At 30.3% G+C, this 20,140-nt stretch overlaps 2 protein-coding genes across 3 annotated transcripts; one reads left to right on the top strand and one right to left on the bottom strand.

The window, feature by feature from the left end:
• Positions 1 to 10,698: 10,698 nt before the first annotated feature.
• Positions 10,699 to 11,955, bottom strand: LOC131640524 (F-box/kelch-repeat protein At3g23880-like). Its single transcript, XM_058910924.1, has one exon. It carries the CDS (start codon positions 11,953 to 11,955, stop codon positions 10,699 to 10,701), a length of 1,257 nt encoding a protein of 418 aa, XP_058766907.1.
• Positions 11,956 to 17,359: 5,404 nt separating this feature from the next.
• Positions 17,360 to 20,140, top strand: LOC131640517 (amine oxidase [copper-containing] alpha 2, peroxisomal-like). 2 transcript variants are annotated; one of them, XM_058910918.1, is made up of 5 exons: positions 17,360 to 18,317; positions 18,477 to 18,861; positions 18,950 to 19,063; positions 19,138 to 19,676; positions 19,768 to 20,140. In XM_058910918.1, the coding sequence occupies exons 1-5, from the start codon at positions 17,536 to 17,538 to the stop codon at positions 19,979 to 19,981; spliced, it is 2,034 nt and encodes a 677-aa protein (XP_058766901.1). In that variant the 5' UTR covers positions 17,360 to 17,535; the 3' UTR covers positions 19,982 to 20,140. The 2 variants fall into 2 exon arrangements, with proteins under 2 accessions (XP_058766901.1, XP_058766902.1); XM_058910919.1 differs by having other exon boundaries at positions 18,180 to 18,317; positions 18,457 to 18,861.

Here is a 20,140-nt window from a genome sequence, read left to right as displayed (position 1 = left end):
TTTTTATCACGATTTGTTAACAGTTGTGGTGAAAAGTCTTACACACACACACAGATATATATATATATATATATATATATATATATATATATATATATATATATATATATATATATATATATATATATATATATATATATATATATATATATATATATATATATATATATATATATATATAATCGAAGTTATTAAGCTTCAGCACAGTAGCTGTCACTCTCAAACAAAATCCTAACATTTATTTCTTCCACATGCAGCAAACACATCCTCATTATCTTCTTCATACTAAAAGGTAATCAAGTTTATACACTCTATCTTTATTTCTTCCTCTTCATAAACATTCTTCCATTTTTATGTGATTTACAAAGATTTTTCACTTTCATTATCTTTGATTTTTTTATGCTTTCTTCTTTATCGTTTTATTTAGTATTACCAAGAGTTTTCAACTTGCATGATTTTCGTTTTTTTGTGTTATCTCAACTCCATATGGTGATTTTTGACTTGTACAAATGGTTTGTGTTGCTATTGAGAAACAACACAAGAAGATGTCTTCATTTTCCATGAATCTTTTCAATAAAGGTACATTCGAATCTATATTTTATGAGTTGATATGTTGTTGTATATTCTGGTTTTGTTAATAAATATTGATAAATGTTAATGTATGTTATTGTTGTTGATACATGTTTCTTAGAACAAAGAACAAAACATTGTTAAGTCACAGAGAATGAGTGTGATTCACAAATGATTTGTGTTGCTATTGAGAAAAAAATACAAGAATAAAGCTATTGTGGAAGCTTCATCGACTTTGTATTTTTTCATAGCAACACAAAGTAGATCAACTTCATTTTCCACGAACCTTTTCAATAAAAGGTAAGTTCATGAAACATTTTATGAGTTGCTATGTTGTTGTTACTTTGTTGACAAGAACAAAATATTGCTAAGTCACAAGAAAAAAAACCTTCTTGAGACTTAGCGATGTTTTATTTTTGTGAATCTTGCAGCATTAATTTCTTATGTAGATTGACAGAAGATCCAGTTGAGTTTATTATATTGTATGTAAATTGCTTGTTTCATAAACCCTTCATTAAACATGCATTCATTTAAATTTATTTAGAAAATAATAATCTGAAAAAATTAAATTATATTTGAAAACCAACTTAGATCAATCAATATTTTTCGATCTTTAACATAGAGAACATGATTCAATGTCCTAAGTTCTTCATAACATTGATTTCTTCTCTTCTAGTTTATTTTGATAATCACCAATTTGTTCACCAATTTGAATTCATCATCGTCACTATCAACCTGATTATAATTTGATAATTATTACGATGGTAGTGATGATGATGAGTTCGAATTAGTCAACAACTTCATGACCTCATTCCAGTTAAAGACAAAACTTTCTACTGAATCTCTAAAATATATTTTTCTAGACTAATTATGTATACAAAAAAGATATCATTATTTTTGTTCTAAACTTCAATGAAACATTATTTCCTCTGATGTCATATTCTTTGACACTTCTTCATTCTTCTATGCCTCTTTGTCACTTTATGAGAATTCTATTTCAGATGATCCATATATCCCTTCCATCATCCCCATACCCATTGCAGCCCCTACACCTCCATTGTAGGTATACTAGCAACAAACACCCTGACCATCTGAGGTACGAAATGATATTGATCAACCATAAGCATCTCCTGCTCCAACAACTCCTCTAGTTATGCTACCCAAACTTAACCTTCAAATAGAATTACAAAAAGGTATTTGGTCTCATCATCCTAATGTTAAATATTCATGTATTTTAAATTATGACTGTCTATTTACTTTCCATGTCTCTTTTGTTTCTGCTCTAGATTATGTGTTTATTCCTAAGTCTATAGGTGAAGCTATGACTAATCCCCATTGGCATTAAACGATGGTGGAAGAAATGGCTGCATTGCATTCAAATAACACTTAGGTGTTGTTTTTTTACCTCCAGACAAAATTACAGTGGGATGCCGATGGGATTATAGAGTGAAAATTGGACCAAGTGGTCAGATCTACCTTTTGAAAGCTCGTTTAGTAGCCAAAGGATACACACAAATATTTGATCTTGATTATGGAGACACTTTTTCTCTAGTGGCCAAGATCACTTCAGTCTGAATCTATCTTGCAATAGATGTCATAACATTTCATTTTTATTTTTTAAATAAAAATTGTTTGAATATAATCATGGTTGAGAAGCAAAACCGTGGGAAAATAATCACCCTTTCATTGGTTCGAAATATTATTCAAACTAATATTTTATTCAAACTAAATGTTAGGGCTTTTCTCTCTTCCAAATGTCAAAGTTGTTGTTTCCGAATTTGATTTTCTTTTATGTTTTTTACTTGCAGTTTATTCTTCCAAAATGTATTGCTATGGAGAAACAGTACAAGAAGTATAAAGTTATTGTGTAAATTTCATTCATCTTGTATACACATATGTTTTAAGTATGTTGTTATTTTGTCATAAATGTTCATACATATTGTATGTTGTTGTTATTGTGTTTTTGTCGTATGTTGTTATGTTGTTGTTACAAGAACATAACATTTCTAAGCCACAAGAAAAATGTTTCTTGTGACTTACCAATATTTTGTTTTTATGAAACTTGCAACATTAATTTCTCAGTGTGTGTGTGTGTGAGAGAGAGAGAGATTAATGTTGCAAGTTTAAATTAAAAGGACACATAATCTCCATCATTTATTTTAAAATGTAATGGTTCATATTCATTCTCATGTTCTCACGTAAAAATTTCATTCTCATATGATGTTTTCTAAGCTAATCTAACCAAAAAATGATGTTGATGGTGTCGGGACTCAAAAATACCCAACCCACGACCTAAAAATGTGTTTTTTTCCCTTTTTAACATGTCTGAAAAGCTTTAGCTCGCTTAGCGGCACAGAGATCCACTTAGCGGACTCTACTGTCATGAAAAAAAATAGATTTTGTTTTCGCCATAACTCGAGAACCGTAACTCCGATTTGCGCTCGGTTTGAAGCATTGAAAAGCTTATTCAATGATCTATATAATAATGATTAAATGGTAACCAAATTGATGATTTTTATCATCCTTATTTTGAGCCTTATTCTTTGTGGAATTGGTAAAATTTGCATTTTTGAAGCTTAGCCTTTGGTCTTTATTACTCAATGCTCCAAATATGTATGAATACCTATAAAATGAATGAAAAACTATTAATTGGTATAAAAATGAATCAAAAACACAAGTATGCACACATTTACACAAAAGTTAGGATTTTAATACAAAAACCATAAGAATAGAATCGATAAGTGCCACAAATATATACTCAAAATATCGACATTTTGGCTCTTATCAAACTCTCCCCAACTTGAAACTTTGTTTGTCCTCAAACAATGTCAAATAAATCAAAGAATCAAAAGTAATAAACCTAAGAATTGTGAATCAACAAGTTTTGAAAACAAAAAACAAATGTATGGCTCAATACAAAAACGTATAAACAAAGTAAATACTTACCACTATCCTACAACGACAACATGTAAACGAAACGAATCCTAAGTACAAAAATCATGCAAAACATTCTAAAACAATACATGCTCACATCATGAATCACACCTATCAAAATTTCATCAATGGATGAATAACACCCAAAATGAGGACTTTTAACACTCATCCAACAATCTTGCAAACAAAAGATTAAATTATGCATTCATCCAAAAATCATATTGAAGATACAAGTAAGAATCACAAGGGCTTTTTAATGTTGTAATTTGGCTTGGTTAACAAACAAGGGATAAGTCCTAAGTCTAATCGAAACAAAAACTTGCCTAAACCTAAGGGAGTGATCAATCCACAAAGTTCCAAGCAACAAAATCTCGATTAAACTTCCTCCTTAACCACAAGTTTCTCAAACCAATCACAATACTTATTAGCACAATTGTTTGCTTCTCTTTCTTTTTGTTTTTCAAAAAATTTTCACTTTTTTCTTTCTTTTTCTTTTCACTTTTTTTCTTTTCTTTTTCTTTCTTTTCAACCTCATAGCAACAACCAAATAAGTAGAAACCATTTCTCTACCCAACTTGAATTCAACCACATCATCATGTGAATACTCCCTACTTTCTAAGGTAAGGTAAAAATTCATACCAAAAATCATGGTTGAGGGTTCAAGAAAACAAAGAATCAATCATCCATGCAAAAATGATAACTAAACACTCAAATATAAGCATTTAGCAAAAACAACTGGACATTGACAAAAAGGATCAAAAGGGTTAACAAATGATCACACACTCACAAGGTAAATTTAACTATTTGGTTATGGTGGTTGTGCTCAAAATGAAACAAAATGCCTTGATCCTTTTCATGCTTTCATAAAATCAACATAAACAAAAGATTAAGCATAATAAAATCCAGTTAAAACAAAGATTGTGGCATCCAACATATATGAACAATGGAAAGCTTCCTCGCATTTATGGTTTGGGAACTAAAGTGATTCAATCAACAAGCAAGTAATGCAAAAGAATGAATGGCATGATAATTGTACAAATGAAAAGTTTCCTAAACATGCTATGCTATAGAAAGTGATAAATGAGTACCTTGAATGATACAACTTCAAAAACAATATTCTACCATACATCCGCAAGTTGAAACACTCAAGCTTTGGAAAATCACCTCAAAAATCTTCGATTAACGGACAAAATTTGAGTACAAACAACCAATAAAAGAATTAGAAAAACTAATATGTATTACTAATTAGCCTTGGTGAAAGTGGAAAAAAGGAGTGAACCAAGTGGAATAGGAACCCCACTGATACAAAGTTAGAAAACAAAATTTTTCTATGCTCGCTTAGCGAGCTCTGCTCCGCTTCGCGGACACAGCAAAACTCAGAAAAATCATAACTACACCAACTATTCTAATCACTCACCACTTCACCTAAATTCCTCATAAACAAAAATATAAACAATATTTACAACCATTTACGTCGTTAGCTCGACGCCTTTATTGTTTCGGTGTTTGGAAAGTAGCCTCCTCTCCTCATGCCATGGTGACATCTCATCGCACAAGCCTAAAGAAAGTGTTCTAACCAACCACACAACAAACGTTATGGGTACAAATATATACAATGATTAAACAAACATAAAGGAAAACACAAGTATACAAATATGTACATGAACAAACACATAAATACAAACATGAAATACATATAACTATTAACATACACAAAGAGAAAGTTGGTGAATGTTGGATGCACAAGTTGAATAGTGAAGATTTGTAATTAAAGAGCTAATCCGATATCAACATGTTTCACCAACATTCACCAACAAAAGTATACTTATATGTAACATTTACAAGTAAACCTATATGGTGAACATAAACAAGTAAACATGTATAAGGATATATATATATATATATATATATATATATATATATATATATATATATATATATATATATATATATATATATATATACACGTGAAATTATACAATATATATGATATATACAAAGCTCAAAACCACGAAAACTATTGCGATGCAATTCACAACCATCCCCGGCAACGGCGCCATTTTGTTGAAGCAGGCATAACGGCAAGCAACAAAAGTTTAGGAAATATTTATCTGGGATTTATCGTGTCCAAAAAGATGGTGATAATGCCATTCAATAGTTTCTACGGTTTCGAAATTGGGTTTGAATGACAAAAGTATAAGAACGGAAAAGTAAAATATATGAACAGAAAAGAATTCATTCTCCGGAAAGATAAGACTTGTCAAGCTTTGCATATGATCTACTTCTTACAAACTTAAACTTGTCAACCAATTATACTCAACCCATGATATTCGTCTATGTTATCACATATCTCTCACATAAGTGTTCATCTCTGAAGCACCTACGAGACAATTCACAACTAAGGTTATCTCTAACGCAGAGTCGCGAGAACATCTGTATTCTCACGTCGACGATCTCTCGTGTGCCGCTCAAACACGAAAGCATTACGTACAGATACAAATAGTGAATGCTAGCTCTAAATCTATCTCTAGAGTTTAGAAACTAACAGATAATCATCCTAGATAAGGATTTAAGAAGTTTATCTCTAAAACAACCCAAATCCCAAGCACAAAGCAAAAATCTAAGACAACAATCAACACAGATTTATAAAGCAAGTTAAATATAACGCCATGGGAGACAAATATACATGAGTTTAAAGTAAATACACACACAAAACCCAATTATAAGAGAATACACAAAGAAGATGAGAAATGAACCGAAGATCTCTCGGGTTGTCAGCTCCGATTGATGAGCAATCCACCTCTGATCATCCAAATGCAAGCTCCATAGTTGTTTTCTAAGCTAATCTAACAAAAAAATGATGTTGATGGTGTTGGGACTCAAAAATACCCAACCCATGACCTAAAAATGTGTTTTTTTCCCTTTTTAACAAGTCTGACAATCTTCAGCTCGCTTAGCGGCACAGAGATCCGCTTAGCGGACTCTACTGTCATGAAAAAAAACATATTTTGTTTTCGCCATAACTCGAGAACCGTAACTCCGATTTGCGCCCGGTTCGAAGCGTTGGAAAGCTTATTCAATGATCTATATAATAATGATTAAATGGTAACCAAATTGATGATTTTTATCATCCTTATTTTGATCCTTATTCTTTGTGGAATTGGTAAAATTTGGATTCTTGAAGCTTAGCCTTTGGTCTCTATTACTCAATGCTTCAAATATGCATGAATACCTATAAAATGAATGGAAAACTGTTAATTGGTATAAAAATGAATCAAAAACACAAGTATGCACATATTTACACTAAAGTTAGGATTTTATTACAAAAACCATAAGAATAGAATCGATAAGTGCCACAAATAATATACTCAAAATATCGATATTTTGGCACTTATTAGCTAGCCAAGAACCTCCTACGATTATTGACCCTCTACCTCCCCATTATCTCTCTCGTGACCGTAACTCTACTCAATTTCCTGATTATGTCTATTGCACTTAATATTCTCCTTTTACTTCTTATCTAACCTCTATACATAGTTTTTCTGAGCCTTCTTTGTATAAAGAGGCTATTCTTGACCCTCTTTGGCAGCAGGCTATGAAAGAAGAACTTTTAGCCTTGCATAAAACATATACTTGGGAATTAATACCTTTTCCTCTTGGAAAACATTCTATTGGGTCTAGTTGGATATACAAGATCAAAACTAAGTCTGATGGGTCACTTGAGCGCTACAAAGCCCGTTTTGTTGCCGAGGGGTTCTCTAAGCAATATGGTATGGACCATGAAGAAAATTTTGCTCATGTTGCTAAGATGACTATTATTCGCACTCTTATTGCAGTTGCATTTGTTCTTCAATGACATATTTTCAAATGGGTGTTAAAAATATATTTCTAAATGGTGATCTTTAAGAGGAAGTTTATATGGTACCCCCTACAAGGTGTTTCTCATAATCAAGAGGAAGTGTGTAAGTTGAAGAAAACGTTATGTGGTCTGAAACAAGCTCCACGAGCTTGGTTTGAGAAGAATACCATTGTGATTACATCTAATGGCTTTTGCTCTAGTGATTATGATTTTGCTTTGTTTATCACGACCACTTATCTTGGTCGTATTTTACTCTCATTATATATTGCCGATATGATTATTACAGATGATGATATGAATGGAATTAACTATTTGAAATTACAATTAGCCAAATAGTTTGAGATGAAGGACTTAGGCACTCTTTGTTACTTCTTGGGCATTGAAATTTCCTACTCTCCTAGAGACTATCTTCTCTCTCAATCCAAGTATATTGCCAACATTCTTGAACATACTCACCTTTCTCATACTAGAGTAGAAGATAGTCCTGTCGAGATCTTATCGAGTTAAATATGAAATATGCTCCATCCTATGGTGTTCTTCCGCCATATCCCACCGTATATCGTACTTCAGTTGGCAACCTAATGTACCTTACGATTATTATACCAGATATTTCTGATGTTGTACATGTTGTTAGTCAGATTGTTGTCTCTCCTATTATAGTGCACTAGGCAGTTGTTCTTCACATATGCTGTTATCTTCGGGGCACCCATTTTTTGAGCCTTCTCTTTCCCTCATCGCCCTCATCAGAACTACATGCTTATTCTGATGCTGATTGGGTGAGCGACCCCATAGATCATAAGTCTACCACATGGTTTTGTATCTTTTTTGGAGACTCTCTAATTTCTTGGAAGAGTAAGAAATAAGATATCGTTTATCGTTTATCTACAGAAGCTGAGTATCATGCTATGGCAACGATAACTATTAAAATAGTTTGGTTGCGTTGGTTACTTTCTGATATGGGTGTCATTCTTTCTAAACCAACTCTCATCAGGAGCTCCTGGAGGAGGAGGAAGAGGAGGAGAGGGTGGATCATATCCAGGACGTGCTGCCTAGGATCCGCCGTATCATTCACCTTCTTAGGGATGGCATCGGGAGAGGGATGTTTCATGAAAGATTCGATGCCAAAGGTTTTTTGGATGCCGTCTTGGAGGAGGCTTAGTGTGCCCTGATCTATAGGAGGCGGTGGAGGGTGACAGATCGGCTACCCCATACGCAGTAGTTATTTTTGGTTGTATTTTGACTTTGTTTTATTTATTTCTTATTGTACCGGATATGTTGTAGGAATACTATTGTTATAAAATTTATTTTGGATCGCATTGTTTGCTTTAATTCGATTTAACAGTTGCATGATTTAAATTTGAATAACAATTGTAAATTCAAATGATATTGCTTATAGTTAGGTTTTCCTTCAAATTGTCAGGCATAGAACCAGAAATAAACTTCTGGTAGCATACCGGAATTAAATTTCCGGGACCGTTCTTAAAATGTTTCAGGAGTACCACCATATTTTGGTCTGGTTTGAAAAAGTAGGGTGCGTACTGAAAATTAATTTTCAGTTTTGACGAGGGCAATTTTGGGATTTCAAGGGGTGCACCCTAACCCAATGGAGTGGATTAAGAAACCCACTAATATTTTCTACTCGCATCATTTTATCAAACTAATTGTTATCCATTTGCCTAATGGATCTCACATTTCATCAAACATATCTGACACAAACACATAAATATATACAATGTTCTCTTAGTACCCGAATTTACTTGCAATATAATTTCTGCTTGTCAACTATCCTCTTACAACAAATGTAACCTTATCTTTGATCGTTGCTCTTGCATTATTCAGGAACAACTTTCATTAAGGATGTCTAGGTTTGCTAGAGTGAACCATAACTCGTACAGTCTTAGTTAGGATTCCTATATTCCTTTTTCTTATAGCACTAATGTAAATTTTACAACATATAATTCTTAAGTCTCTATTAATTTTAGTCTGTAGCATCATAGACTTGGATATACCTCCAAAAATGTTATCAAAACCATTAAAAAAATATTTCATATTATTTGTAATCATTCTAATTCTTCTAATGAATGTTGCTATTATGCTAATAAACATGAATAATTAGCGAGGGGTCCCCCCTCAAAAAATTGTGCTTTGGAAAATGCAGACTGCACGCGCAGTCTGCACACTGGCTGACTAGACATAAAGTTATCTAGATGGTGTGGAGTTGCCCCTCGCTATTTACACGTGACATATAGCTTGGTTGCCCCTCGCTAATTGCCTTGACATTTGGCACTAATTTATTTTCTCAGGGGTACACCCCTCGCAATTCAACATTTCAAAATTCAAAAATTTCCTCTTCCCTATTTGCGAGGGGATACCCGACGTAATTGGTTTTGTATTTATTTATAATTTTCACTTAGCGAGGGGGATATATCCCAAGCAACATTGTTTTATTTTTGTTTGGGTTTAACCCCTGACAAATATCAAGTTTTCTTGTAGTAAGAGAAGATTGATAGATTCCATATTAAGGAGGGTAGATCAGATGAAGAGAAAACACATTATTAGAAGAAAGGAAATATCAAAAAGACTAAATTGTCGTCATATTGACGACTTGTACTGTAATATTATATGTGACATGTGCACCTTCTTATAGGTGAGATCACTTAATATACGTTTCACTCATTTTATTTCTTTATTATACTTTTTTGTTGTTAATTAAATTAGTTACACTAAAGTGGACTTTTATGTAATTTGAAACTATGACAACCTAGTCTATTATTATTCCTTTTTAGGTTGATAGAAAACTAAACATCGTGAATAGTAGAATAAAGATTAAGAGAAATTTATAATTTATGGTGGAAGATTTGAATGATTGTTTACTATATAAAATAAGGTTTTTCTAACCTATGCAACATTGGATAGAATAAAGGCAATTAATACATTATTTTCTTCCATATAAATTATCATATTAATTATTCTTCTTTTAAAAAGTAATTTTTTATATTTTCTCTCTCCCACCTAATTAATGAATCAACATAAATAATAATTAATATGGTAATTTATATTTAAAAAAAATGGTATATTAATTGTCCTTTATCCTATGCAATGTTGCATAGGTTAGAAAAACCCTGTAAAATATAATGAGCGTGACAAAACCGATCACTCTAAGTAACAAATAAATGAAAACTAACATAACAATTTTTTAAATGACATATCCCATACACAAGTTAATTAAAAGTAAAGTGACTATTCATCATCCTAAGTATAAAATAAAATTAAAAAAAAATTAGTTAACTTATAAGCTGCAGTTGAGCTCTAAATGAAGTCACTTAGCACAACATCTAAAAAGGTGATATCAAACTCTCAACATAGATTTCAGGTACCATACCATAATCTGGGATCTTGTTTTGAAATTCAGGAAAATTAAAAGTATGGTTTATGCAATCATAAACAACTAACATATATTTTAATTTCCTACATATAAAAGTCTCCATTAACACTTGGTTGTCCTCTGAAATATATAATACCTTGCTATAGCGAAAAGGGCACCATGCTTCCATGTAAGGAATACTTAACAATTTAATCCATGACTTTTCATTACCAAATTCTTTCATAATCCAAATATCAGAAAAAGTGTTCATCATGGGAATAAGAAGAGACAAACAACCCTTCAATGTCCCTAAAGTAACTAAACATGAGGATCCGAATCGAACATTAGAGACGGGTACTGAAAGCTTTTGATACGACTCTTTCTTCAAATCAAGAGAAACAATCAACTCTAAAGTCAACCAATTAACAGAGTCATTGATAAATATTCCCGTCGATGTACTCATAAGTTCAAAGTTAGAATTTTTGTCCAATAATAACTGTTCATGACTTGGAAAGTCTATTCTTCTCCAATAAGATGTACCCAAAGTAAGAATATTGACTTCTCTTTTGTTACGATGGTCAATAAGAACAATAACCTTATAATTATTAATGAAACTATCATATGCTAATGTATATAAGAAATTAGCTTGTGTTTGGTCAGGAAATTCCAAAGGAGGTAATATTATGAATTTTCTAATAGAAGGGTTAAACAAAACAGCAGAAGAAGTATCTATCTTATAGCATAGGATGCCGTCACAAGTGGAGACATAACCACCGCCATCACAATCAGATTCTCCTTTCTTGAGAATCTCTCTTAGAGAGTACATGGAGATCGTAGCGTCTCCGGAGTTGAAGATAGTGGAGATTGGAGATTGTAAATTAAGAAACTTAAGAGTCTTTAGGATGAGATGGTGGCGGGCTTGGTTTGAGGTTGACAAGAGGAGATGCTTCTTGGCAAAATTAGAATTTTCAGAGATAAGAGAGTTCCATGACTTGCAAACGCAACGGAGTTGAATGAGTGGTTTCACTGGAAGTCTACAGAGAATTTCTTCCACCAAATCAATGGGAAGATGATCATGCAGTGATAGCGATAATGTTAGTGATGGTTCAGGTTGTTTTCGCCGTGGTGTTAGGGTTGGTTTAGGTCGCTTACGCGGTTGTTTCCTCCGTCCACGCGGTGATGGTGATTTAGGTTGTTTCTTCCGTACATCCGGCTTTATTTTTGCCATTAGTTCCTGCCGTCTTATAAAAATCCTAAAGAGGAGGTTACCTTTTATAGATTTATTCAGGTTTAAATTTGTTACCGTACAATTTGCTTATAGAGTAATCAAATCTTTCTTTTAATTGTTTTACAAAATATAATTTTTTTTCATTTATATGAAATTTATAGAATAGTACAATACATTACTTAAAAACAATAACTTTTTTAATTATATAAAAGTTATAGGAATTAAACCACTTGTCTCAAGGGTCTGAGATGAATTTTTTACTGTCTAAGTCACTTTGCTTGTTTAGAAATTTGAATTTTTACTGCATTAAACAACCTATTACAACTTTTTTTTATTGGAATTTATACGGGAGGTGGCCAGTTATCTTGCAAACAAATCTTATTAATTAAAATAATTAAGTGGTTGATATATTTTTTTGGAGTCAAGATTAGAATTAATTTAGTAATTTATTATTTATTTATTTTAATTATATTATTTAAAAATTTATTTTATTAACTAAAATTATTAAGTCATTGAAACAACTTTTGGAGTTAAAATTAGGTTAATTTAGTAATTTATTATTTATTTATTTTAATTATATTATTTAAAATAACTATTTTTTCTCCTAATTTTTCCAACAATACATTTTAATTTACCAATTTATCATTTATTTATTTTAATTATATTATTTTAAATAACGAATTTTTCTCCTAATTTTTCTCCCATAATACATTTATATTTTAATTAAACAAAATAAATAAATAATCAAAATAATCCACTTCACCCACATGAATACGAAATCAACTAATAATCCACTGCACCCATATAAATAAATAAATCTTATTAATTAATGTTTTCAAGTCATTGAAATAAATTTTGAAGCCAAAATTAGAGTTAATTTAATAATTTATCATTTTTTAATTAGATTATTTAAAATAACTAATTTTTCTCCCACAATACATTATAATTTAGTAATTTATCATTTATTTATTTTAATTATATTATTTAAAATAACTAATTTTTCTCCTAAATTTTCTCACACAATACATTTATATTTCAATTAAACAAAATAAATAGATAATAAAATAATTCACTCTTTATTAATTTTTCTACAACAATACATTTATATTTTAATTAAACAAAATAAATAAATAAAATAATCTACACCCACATGAATATGAAAACAACTAATAATCCACTACACCCATGTAAATAAATAAATAATTAAAATAATTCTCAATAGTTTTTATTGATTATATGTTTTAATTTCACTTTAGATCATAGATAACATTGAAATAAGATGAGACAGTAACAAAAACTTAAAAAAAAAAAAAAAAAACTTTCTTTTCCCACCTAGTGGGAGTCTTCTTTACCTTTGGTGAAATACCAAAAATACCCTCAATTTCGTAAGTTAACTTACGAAATTTTCAAAAAAAAAAAGATTTTGTAAGTTAATTTACGAAATAATCCACAATTTAAAAAAAATAAGGTGAATTCGTAAGTTAACTTACGAATTCACTTTATTTGGAGAATTCGTATGTTAATTTACGAATTCGTCTAACATTCCAAATTTATTAGGATTAAAATACAATTTATATTTCTCTATTAAATTAAAAAATTAATTATTAAATTAATTATTTAATTTCATATCATAAATTTACTTTAATAATTTTTAATTATAAATTTAAGTTATTTTTTATGAATAATAATTCATGTTAATTATATTGTTAGAAATATATTATACAATTAATGCATATCAAGGAAATCAAGGTAAAAAATCAATTATATCTCTTCATAATTAAAAAATTCCTATGAGATATATTACATTTCACTATTATAGTTTAAAAATTAAGTATCACATTCTTTAAATGCATATCATAAATTTACTTTAATAATTTTTAATTATAAATTTAAGTTATTTTTTATTAATAATAATTCAATTTAATTATATTATTAAAAATATACTAGCCGTCTACCCGTGCGATGCACGGTAAATGTTATTTGATTATGATTAATATTTTCTTAAGAAATAATATATGTACTTTATATTCATTGTTTTTTTCTTAAAAAGATATCAACAATTTAATAGATTGTATTTCATGAAAAAAAATATATGTTTTTAAAAAATTACAAACTATAAAAATATAAATAAATTCTTATATAAATTTATTTTTTACAAATAAAATTATAGTATATATGTAAATAAAGAATTTAAAATTAAAGGTAAATATGATAAACAAAAACAGGGGAAAATAATAAATAAATGAAAAAATATATATAACTAATAAATACAAATAAATTATAGAAGGATAAAAAATAAAAAAATGTAATAAATTAATGAATTGAAAAATTGAATTATATTATTAAGGAATAGTTAAACTCCATAACAAATAATTATATTTTGTTTAAAATTTAATAATACTATTAGTGGCAAAAATAATTTCAAAAATTAAATAAATTTTATTTTAAAGATTAAAAATATTTTCTTTCACATAAGTATATAAGTGATGGTGGTGGTAGTAGAGATAGGAGAAAAATATAGTAGAATGAAATTGTGATGGTGATAATGTGAATATGTATAAAATAATTATTAATTCTATAATAATATAATAGTAATAATAAATAATAATAATAATAATAATGATAATAATGATAATAATAATAATAATAATGATAATAATAATAATAATAATAATAATAATAATAATTAAAATCATTTTTTTAATAGCAATGGTTTTTCAAACTATAGAGGGAGTGGAGAGTAGATTGCAAATGGAGAAAGTGGTTCGGTGCAGTGTTTTAAAAACCGGACCGGACATCAAACCGGTGAGGGTACTGGGTCACTGGTTTATTGGTCGAACCACTGAGTCACTAGTCGAACCGCATGACTAAACCGGATTAAACTGGATAACTCGGTTGAATAGACCAGTTGTTATAACAAAACTATATAGGTATAAAACATGTCGAACATGATGATTCAGTCTCTACCATATATAACTGGCACTTAAATTTTTAAAAAATATCATATCCTAAATAACTTCACAAGTTCATAATTCAAATTCCAATTTTAAACACAGGTATTAGTATCACACATAATAAAATAATACAAAATTACAAAGTATTTATTTGCAAACAAAATTTAATCGCAAAATAATCTAATTGAATAAATTATAATAAAGTAACTTCATTGTATACTAAATTTAATTTCAAAGAAAAAATTATTTCAATGTTGGTATCTCCTTCTTCATCGATATCAAAATCTTCTGCAACAAAATTAACCGCATCCGAAACATCTATATTTTATTTTTATTTTTTTTTATTTTTTTATTTTTTATTTTAAATAATTAAAATGATGTTGTTTTAAGTTTTTTTTTTTAAAAATTAAAAATGCATTTAAACCACCGGTTCTGAAAAACCGCCGGTTTTTCCAGTTTACACCGGTTTTGACCGGTTCACACCTATTCAATGACATATACGATCCAGCAATCGAACCAGACCGGTTACCTGGCCGGTTCCCGATTTAATCGGTCCGACCGGCTGGTCCGGTCCGGTTTTTAAAACACTGGTTCGGTGACGGCTTATTTTTTTATTTTATTGACCAACAAAATTGAAATTTTATTTGAATAAGTTATTAATATCATTAGAAGAATTAAGTCTCTAGCATGTGGATATTGTTTAATAAATAAACTTTATTATTTTCCTAACCGCTTAATACATATTCCAACCTTATCTATTTGGGAAAATACTTAGATGGACACAGCTATAACACTTAGATTTACACACAATCAATCATATTTTTTATTAATTAAATAATAAAATTTAAATTATCTCTCTCCTCCATTATCACAACTACCCTCCATGTTGGCAATTAAAAAAGAAATTAAATTTTAAATAAATTTAAATTATCTCTCTTCTTATTGGTTGGTCCTAAATATATGAATTTAGGTTCGTGTCCATGCAATAATTGTTCTCTATTTGGTTAGAAAGAGATAGAGCGTATTGCATATTAATTGAATAAATTATATTTCTTAATTTATATAATTTATTAAATAGTATTATTTATGATTTATTATTTATTTATTAAATAATATTATATTTATTAAATAGTATGATTTATTTATTAAATTAATTTATGATAGATTTCGGCGGGAAAATTTTGGAGGGAAGAAATTGTATGATTATAATTTAGTATGATTATACAATTAATGCATATCAAGTAAATCAAGACAAAAAATTAATTGTATCTCTTCATATAGAAATTGATATCAATAATATTAATAGCTTTTTTATTATATACCAAATTTGAGATTGATATTGATTGTATTAATAGATTTTATTATTATAGGCCAAATATAAGTTAGACTTTAATGCATACATTTTTCTATTTTTAAGTACGTGAAATCGTGTATATATATGACAAGAACAAAACACTAAGCCACAAGAAAAAACTTTCTTGAGACTTAGCAATGTTTTATTTTTGTAAATCTTGCAACATTAATTTCTTATGTAGATTGACAGAAGATCTAGGTGAGTTTATTATATCGTATGTATATTGTTTGTTTCACAAACCCTTCATTGAACATGTATTCATTTAAATTTATTTAGAAAATAATAATCTGAAAAATTATGTTACATTTGAAAACAAACTTAGATCAATTAATGTTCTTCGATCTTTAACATAAAGAACATGGTTCGAAGTTCTAAGTTCTTCATAACATAGATACCTTCTCTTCTAGATTATTTTGATAATCATGAATTTGTTGACTAATTCGGATTCATCATCATCACTATTAACATCACTATTATTTGATGATTATTACAATGAAAGTGATCATGATGAATTCGAATTAGTCAACAAATTCATGACCTCATTCTAGTTAAAAACAAAAGTTTCTACCAAATCTCTAAAATGTATTTTTCAAGACTAATCATGTATACAAAAAAGTTATCGTTGTTTTTTTCCAAACTTTCAATGATACATTGTTTCCATATTTTTTTTAACTTTCCCATTAATCTTAGTCACTTTATAAGAATTGTACTTGATCAGAGATCCCTTCCATCATCCCTATACCCATTGTAGCCCCTGCACCCCATTGTAGGTATACTAGCAATAGACACACTGACCATCCAAGCTATGAAATGATATTGATCAAAGGAAATACTATTTAATAGAATGATCATTTTTATTGTTAGATAGGATACTTTACAAGCTTATTTAATTGTTTATATTTGTTTTATTTATAATTGACAAGTTTTTCCCTCTTTGTATCTCATATGGAAGAATTACATAGATTTATAGAATATTCTAGACATGTTAAGTGAGATTTCTACACGCTTCTCTCTACTCCATATATTTATCACTATAAGTATATTAATCTACTTCACCTCTATCTAAAACTTTCTATAGACTATACCATTTAAAAGACTACTATTTAAAGAGCCTTACACTTTATCTATCAAATCATGTTTATAGTACAAGCCAATCTAGTTTTTCCTAAAAATAATTAAGTTCTTCTAATATGCTACATATACATATAATGGTTCATGATAAACTACTTGACTTCTTTGACCAAAACCCTCACCACAATCTGAGGGATCAAGATGAAATTTATATACTTCTTTCTCTTTTTTCTCCTCATGCTCTCATGTAGCTCTATAGTAGAAAGCATTCATCCTCACCCACTTGACCCTCTCACCCCTTCAGAGTTCAGCCTTGTCCGTACCATAATCCACAAATCATACCAAACCTCAACCAAACACTCCAACCTCACTTTTCAATACGTAGGATTACACGAACCAGACAAACCTGTTATCCAATCATGGCTATCCTCAAAAACCAAAACTCTTCCACCACCACCTCGTCAAGCTTTTGTCATAGCCAGGTTCCAAAAACAGTCCCTCGAAATCACAGTAGATTTTCCAACTCGTTCCATAATCTCAACAAAAATCTACAAAGGACACGGTTACCCTATGCTTACCTTTGATGAACAAACCATTGCGTCACAGTTACCATTCACCTATGAACCGTTTAAACATTCTCTAAACAAAAGAGGTCTTAACATATCTCATGTTCTGTGTTCCACTTTCACAGTAGGTTGGTTTGGAGAGGAAAAAACCAAAAGGACATTGAAAGTTAAGTGCTACTACATGAATGGTTCGGTTAATTTATATATGAGACCATTGGAGGGTGTGTCAGCTGTGGTTGATCTTGATGAAATGAAAATTGTTGGTTACTCTGATAAACATGTGGTTCCAGTGCCGAAAGGTGAAGGTACTGAGTATCGAGCTTCGAAGATGAAACCACCGTTTGGTCCAAAGCTTAAAGGCATAGCTATCAGTCAACATGATGGACCTGGTTTCACCATCCAAGGTCACTCTATCAGGTAAGGTTAATTATAATTAGACAGGTTTGGTTTATACAATAGTGGACCATTTTCTCTTGTACTCTAGCTAAATATCTTATCTAGTCAGTACAATCATAGAGGGTGATAGATAGAGCTAATGTTGTTTGATGAATGATAGGGACCATTTTCTGTGATCAGTTGGGCCAATTGGGTTTTTCATTTGGGATTCGATATTCAGGCTGGCCCAATAATATCTCTGGCATCAATTTATGATCTAGAGAAGCAGAAATATCGCGAGGTGCTATACAAAGGATTCATATCTGAAGTGTTTGTTTCATACCAAGACCCAACGGAGGAATGGTACTACACATCATACTTTGATTGTGGGGAATTTGGTTTTGGACAGTCTATGTCTTCATTACAGCCTTTCACTGATTGTCCTGCCAATGCTGTGTTCATAGACGCATACTATTCTAGTTCAGATGGTACTCCTGTTAAGATATCTAATGCTTTCTGCATTTTTGAGAAGTATGCTGGTGATATCATGTGGCGTCACACAGAAATTGGAATCCCAAATGAAGTGGTGATTTCTTTGTTTTTAGAAAAACATTAACTCTAAATTTTATTTTTATGAATTTCAGTTGATGTATGAATATTTGTGTTTGTTGCAGATAACTGAGGTCAGGTCGGATGTAAGCTTAGTAGTGAGAGCTGTTTCAACTGTGGGAAATTATGATTATGTTATTGATTGGGAGTTTAAGCCAAGTGGTAGCATCAAACTTGGGGTATGGATTTCTACACAAAAATGTTTTATACTATATTGTGAAATGAACTAACTGCACGCTATATTTTGAAATAGGTTGGACTTACTGGGATATTAGAGGTTAAGGCAGGAACATATACCAACACAGATCAAATAAAAGAAGACATCTATGGCACATTGCTAGCTAATAACACCATTGGCGTCTACCATGACCATTTCATTACTTATTATCTCGACCTTGACATTGATGGTGAAGACAACTCATTTGTCAAGACAAATTTAGAGACAGTAAGAGTGAAAGACCACAAAACACCAAGGAAAAGTTATTGGACAGTTGTAAAGGAAACAGCTAAAAGAGAAAGTGATGCAAGAGTTAACATTGGTTTGAAGCCTTCTGAGTTATTAGTGGTGAATCCTAATAAGAAAACTAAAGTAGGAAATACAATTGGCTACCGTTTGATTTCAGGCTCAGTTGCGCATCCACTTTTGGTAAGTGATGATTATCCACAAATTAGAGGTGCATTCACTAATTATAATGTGTGGGTGACACCGTACAACAAAAGTGAGAAATGGGTTGGAGGATTATATGTTGATCATAGCAGAGGTGATGATACTTTAGCTGTTTGGAGTCTCAGGTTAGTCAGTTATTAAAATCACAAACCAATTTGCATAAAAAAGATGTTTGGAAAATTCCTCATGTTTTGACATCATGAATTGGATGTGTAGGGATAGAAAGATTGAGAACAAGGACATAGTATTATGGTACACCATGGGATTTCATCATGTTCCTTCTCAGGAAGATTTTCCAGTTATGCCAACGTTGAGTGGCGGATTTGAGCTCAGACCAACCAATTTCTTTGAAAGCAATCCAGTCCTTAAAACAAAATCACCAGAGTCTATGCACTGCTTTAACTGCACTTCTCAACATTACTATGGTTAGAATTTGGTAACCACACATTTTAATGAAGTGGATTTACATTTTCTCAATACTATATAATAATTTTTGTTAAGGAAATGAATGTTCATAATTTTCTTGATTTGAATGATGTAACTTATATTTGAAACTTTTTCAACATGTCACTAGAAACACTAGTTATCA

The sequence above is a fragment of the Vicia villosa genome, unplaced genomic scaffold (genome assembly GCF_029867415.1).
Source record: "Vicia villosa cultivar HV-30 ecotype Madison, WI unplaced genomic scaffold, Vvil1.0 ctg.003183F_1_1, whole genome shotgun sequence".
NCBI lineage: Eukaryota > Viridiplantae > Streptophyta > Magnoliopsida > Fabales > Fabaceae > Vicia > Vicia villosa.
Note: the sequence above shows the minus strand (reverse complement) of the source record. Positions and strands in the feature narration are given on the sequence as shown.

Excerpts from the sequence above, each read along its gene's own strand:
- LOC131640517 (XM_058910918.1), top strand. The coding sequence starts at position 17,536 with ATGAAATTTATATACTTCTTTCTCTTTTTTCTCCTCATGCTCTCATGT. Across the intron at positions 18,318-18,476 it reads ATCCAAGGTCACTCTATCAG|TTGGGCCAATTGGGTTTTTC; the intron begins GTAAGGTTAATT and ends TTCTGTGATCAG. Across the intron at positions 18,862-18,949 it reads TTGGAATCCCAAATGAAGTG|ATAACTGAGGTCAGGTCGGA; the intron begins GTGATTTCTTTG and ends TGTTTGTTGCAG.
- LOC131640524 (XM_058910924.1), bottom strand. The coding sequence starts at position 11,955 with ATGGCAAAAATAAAGCCGGATGTACGGAAGAAACAACCTAAATCACCA.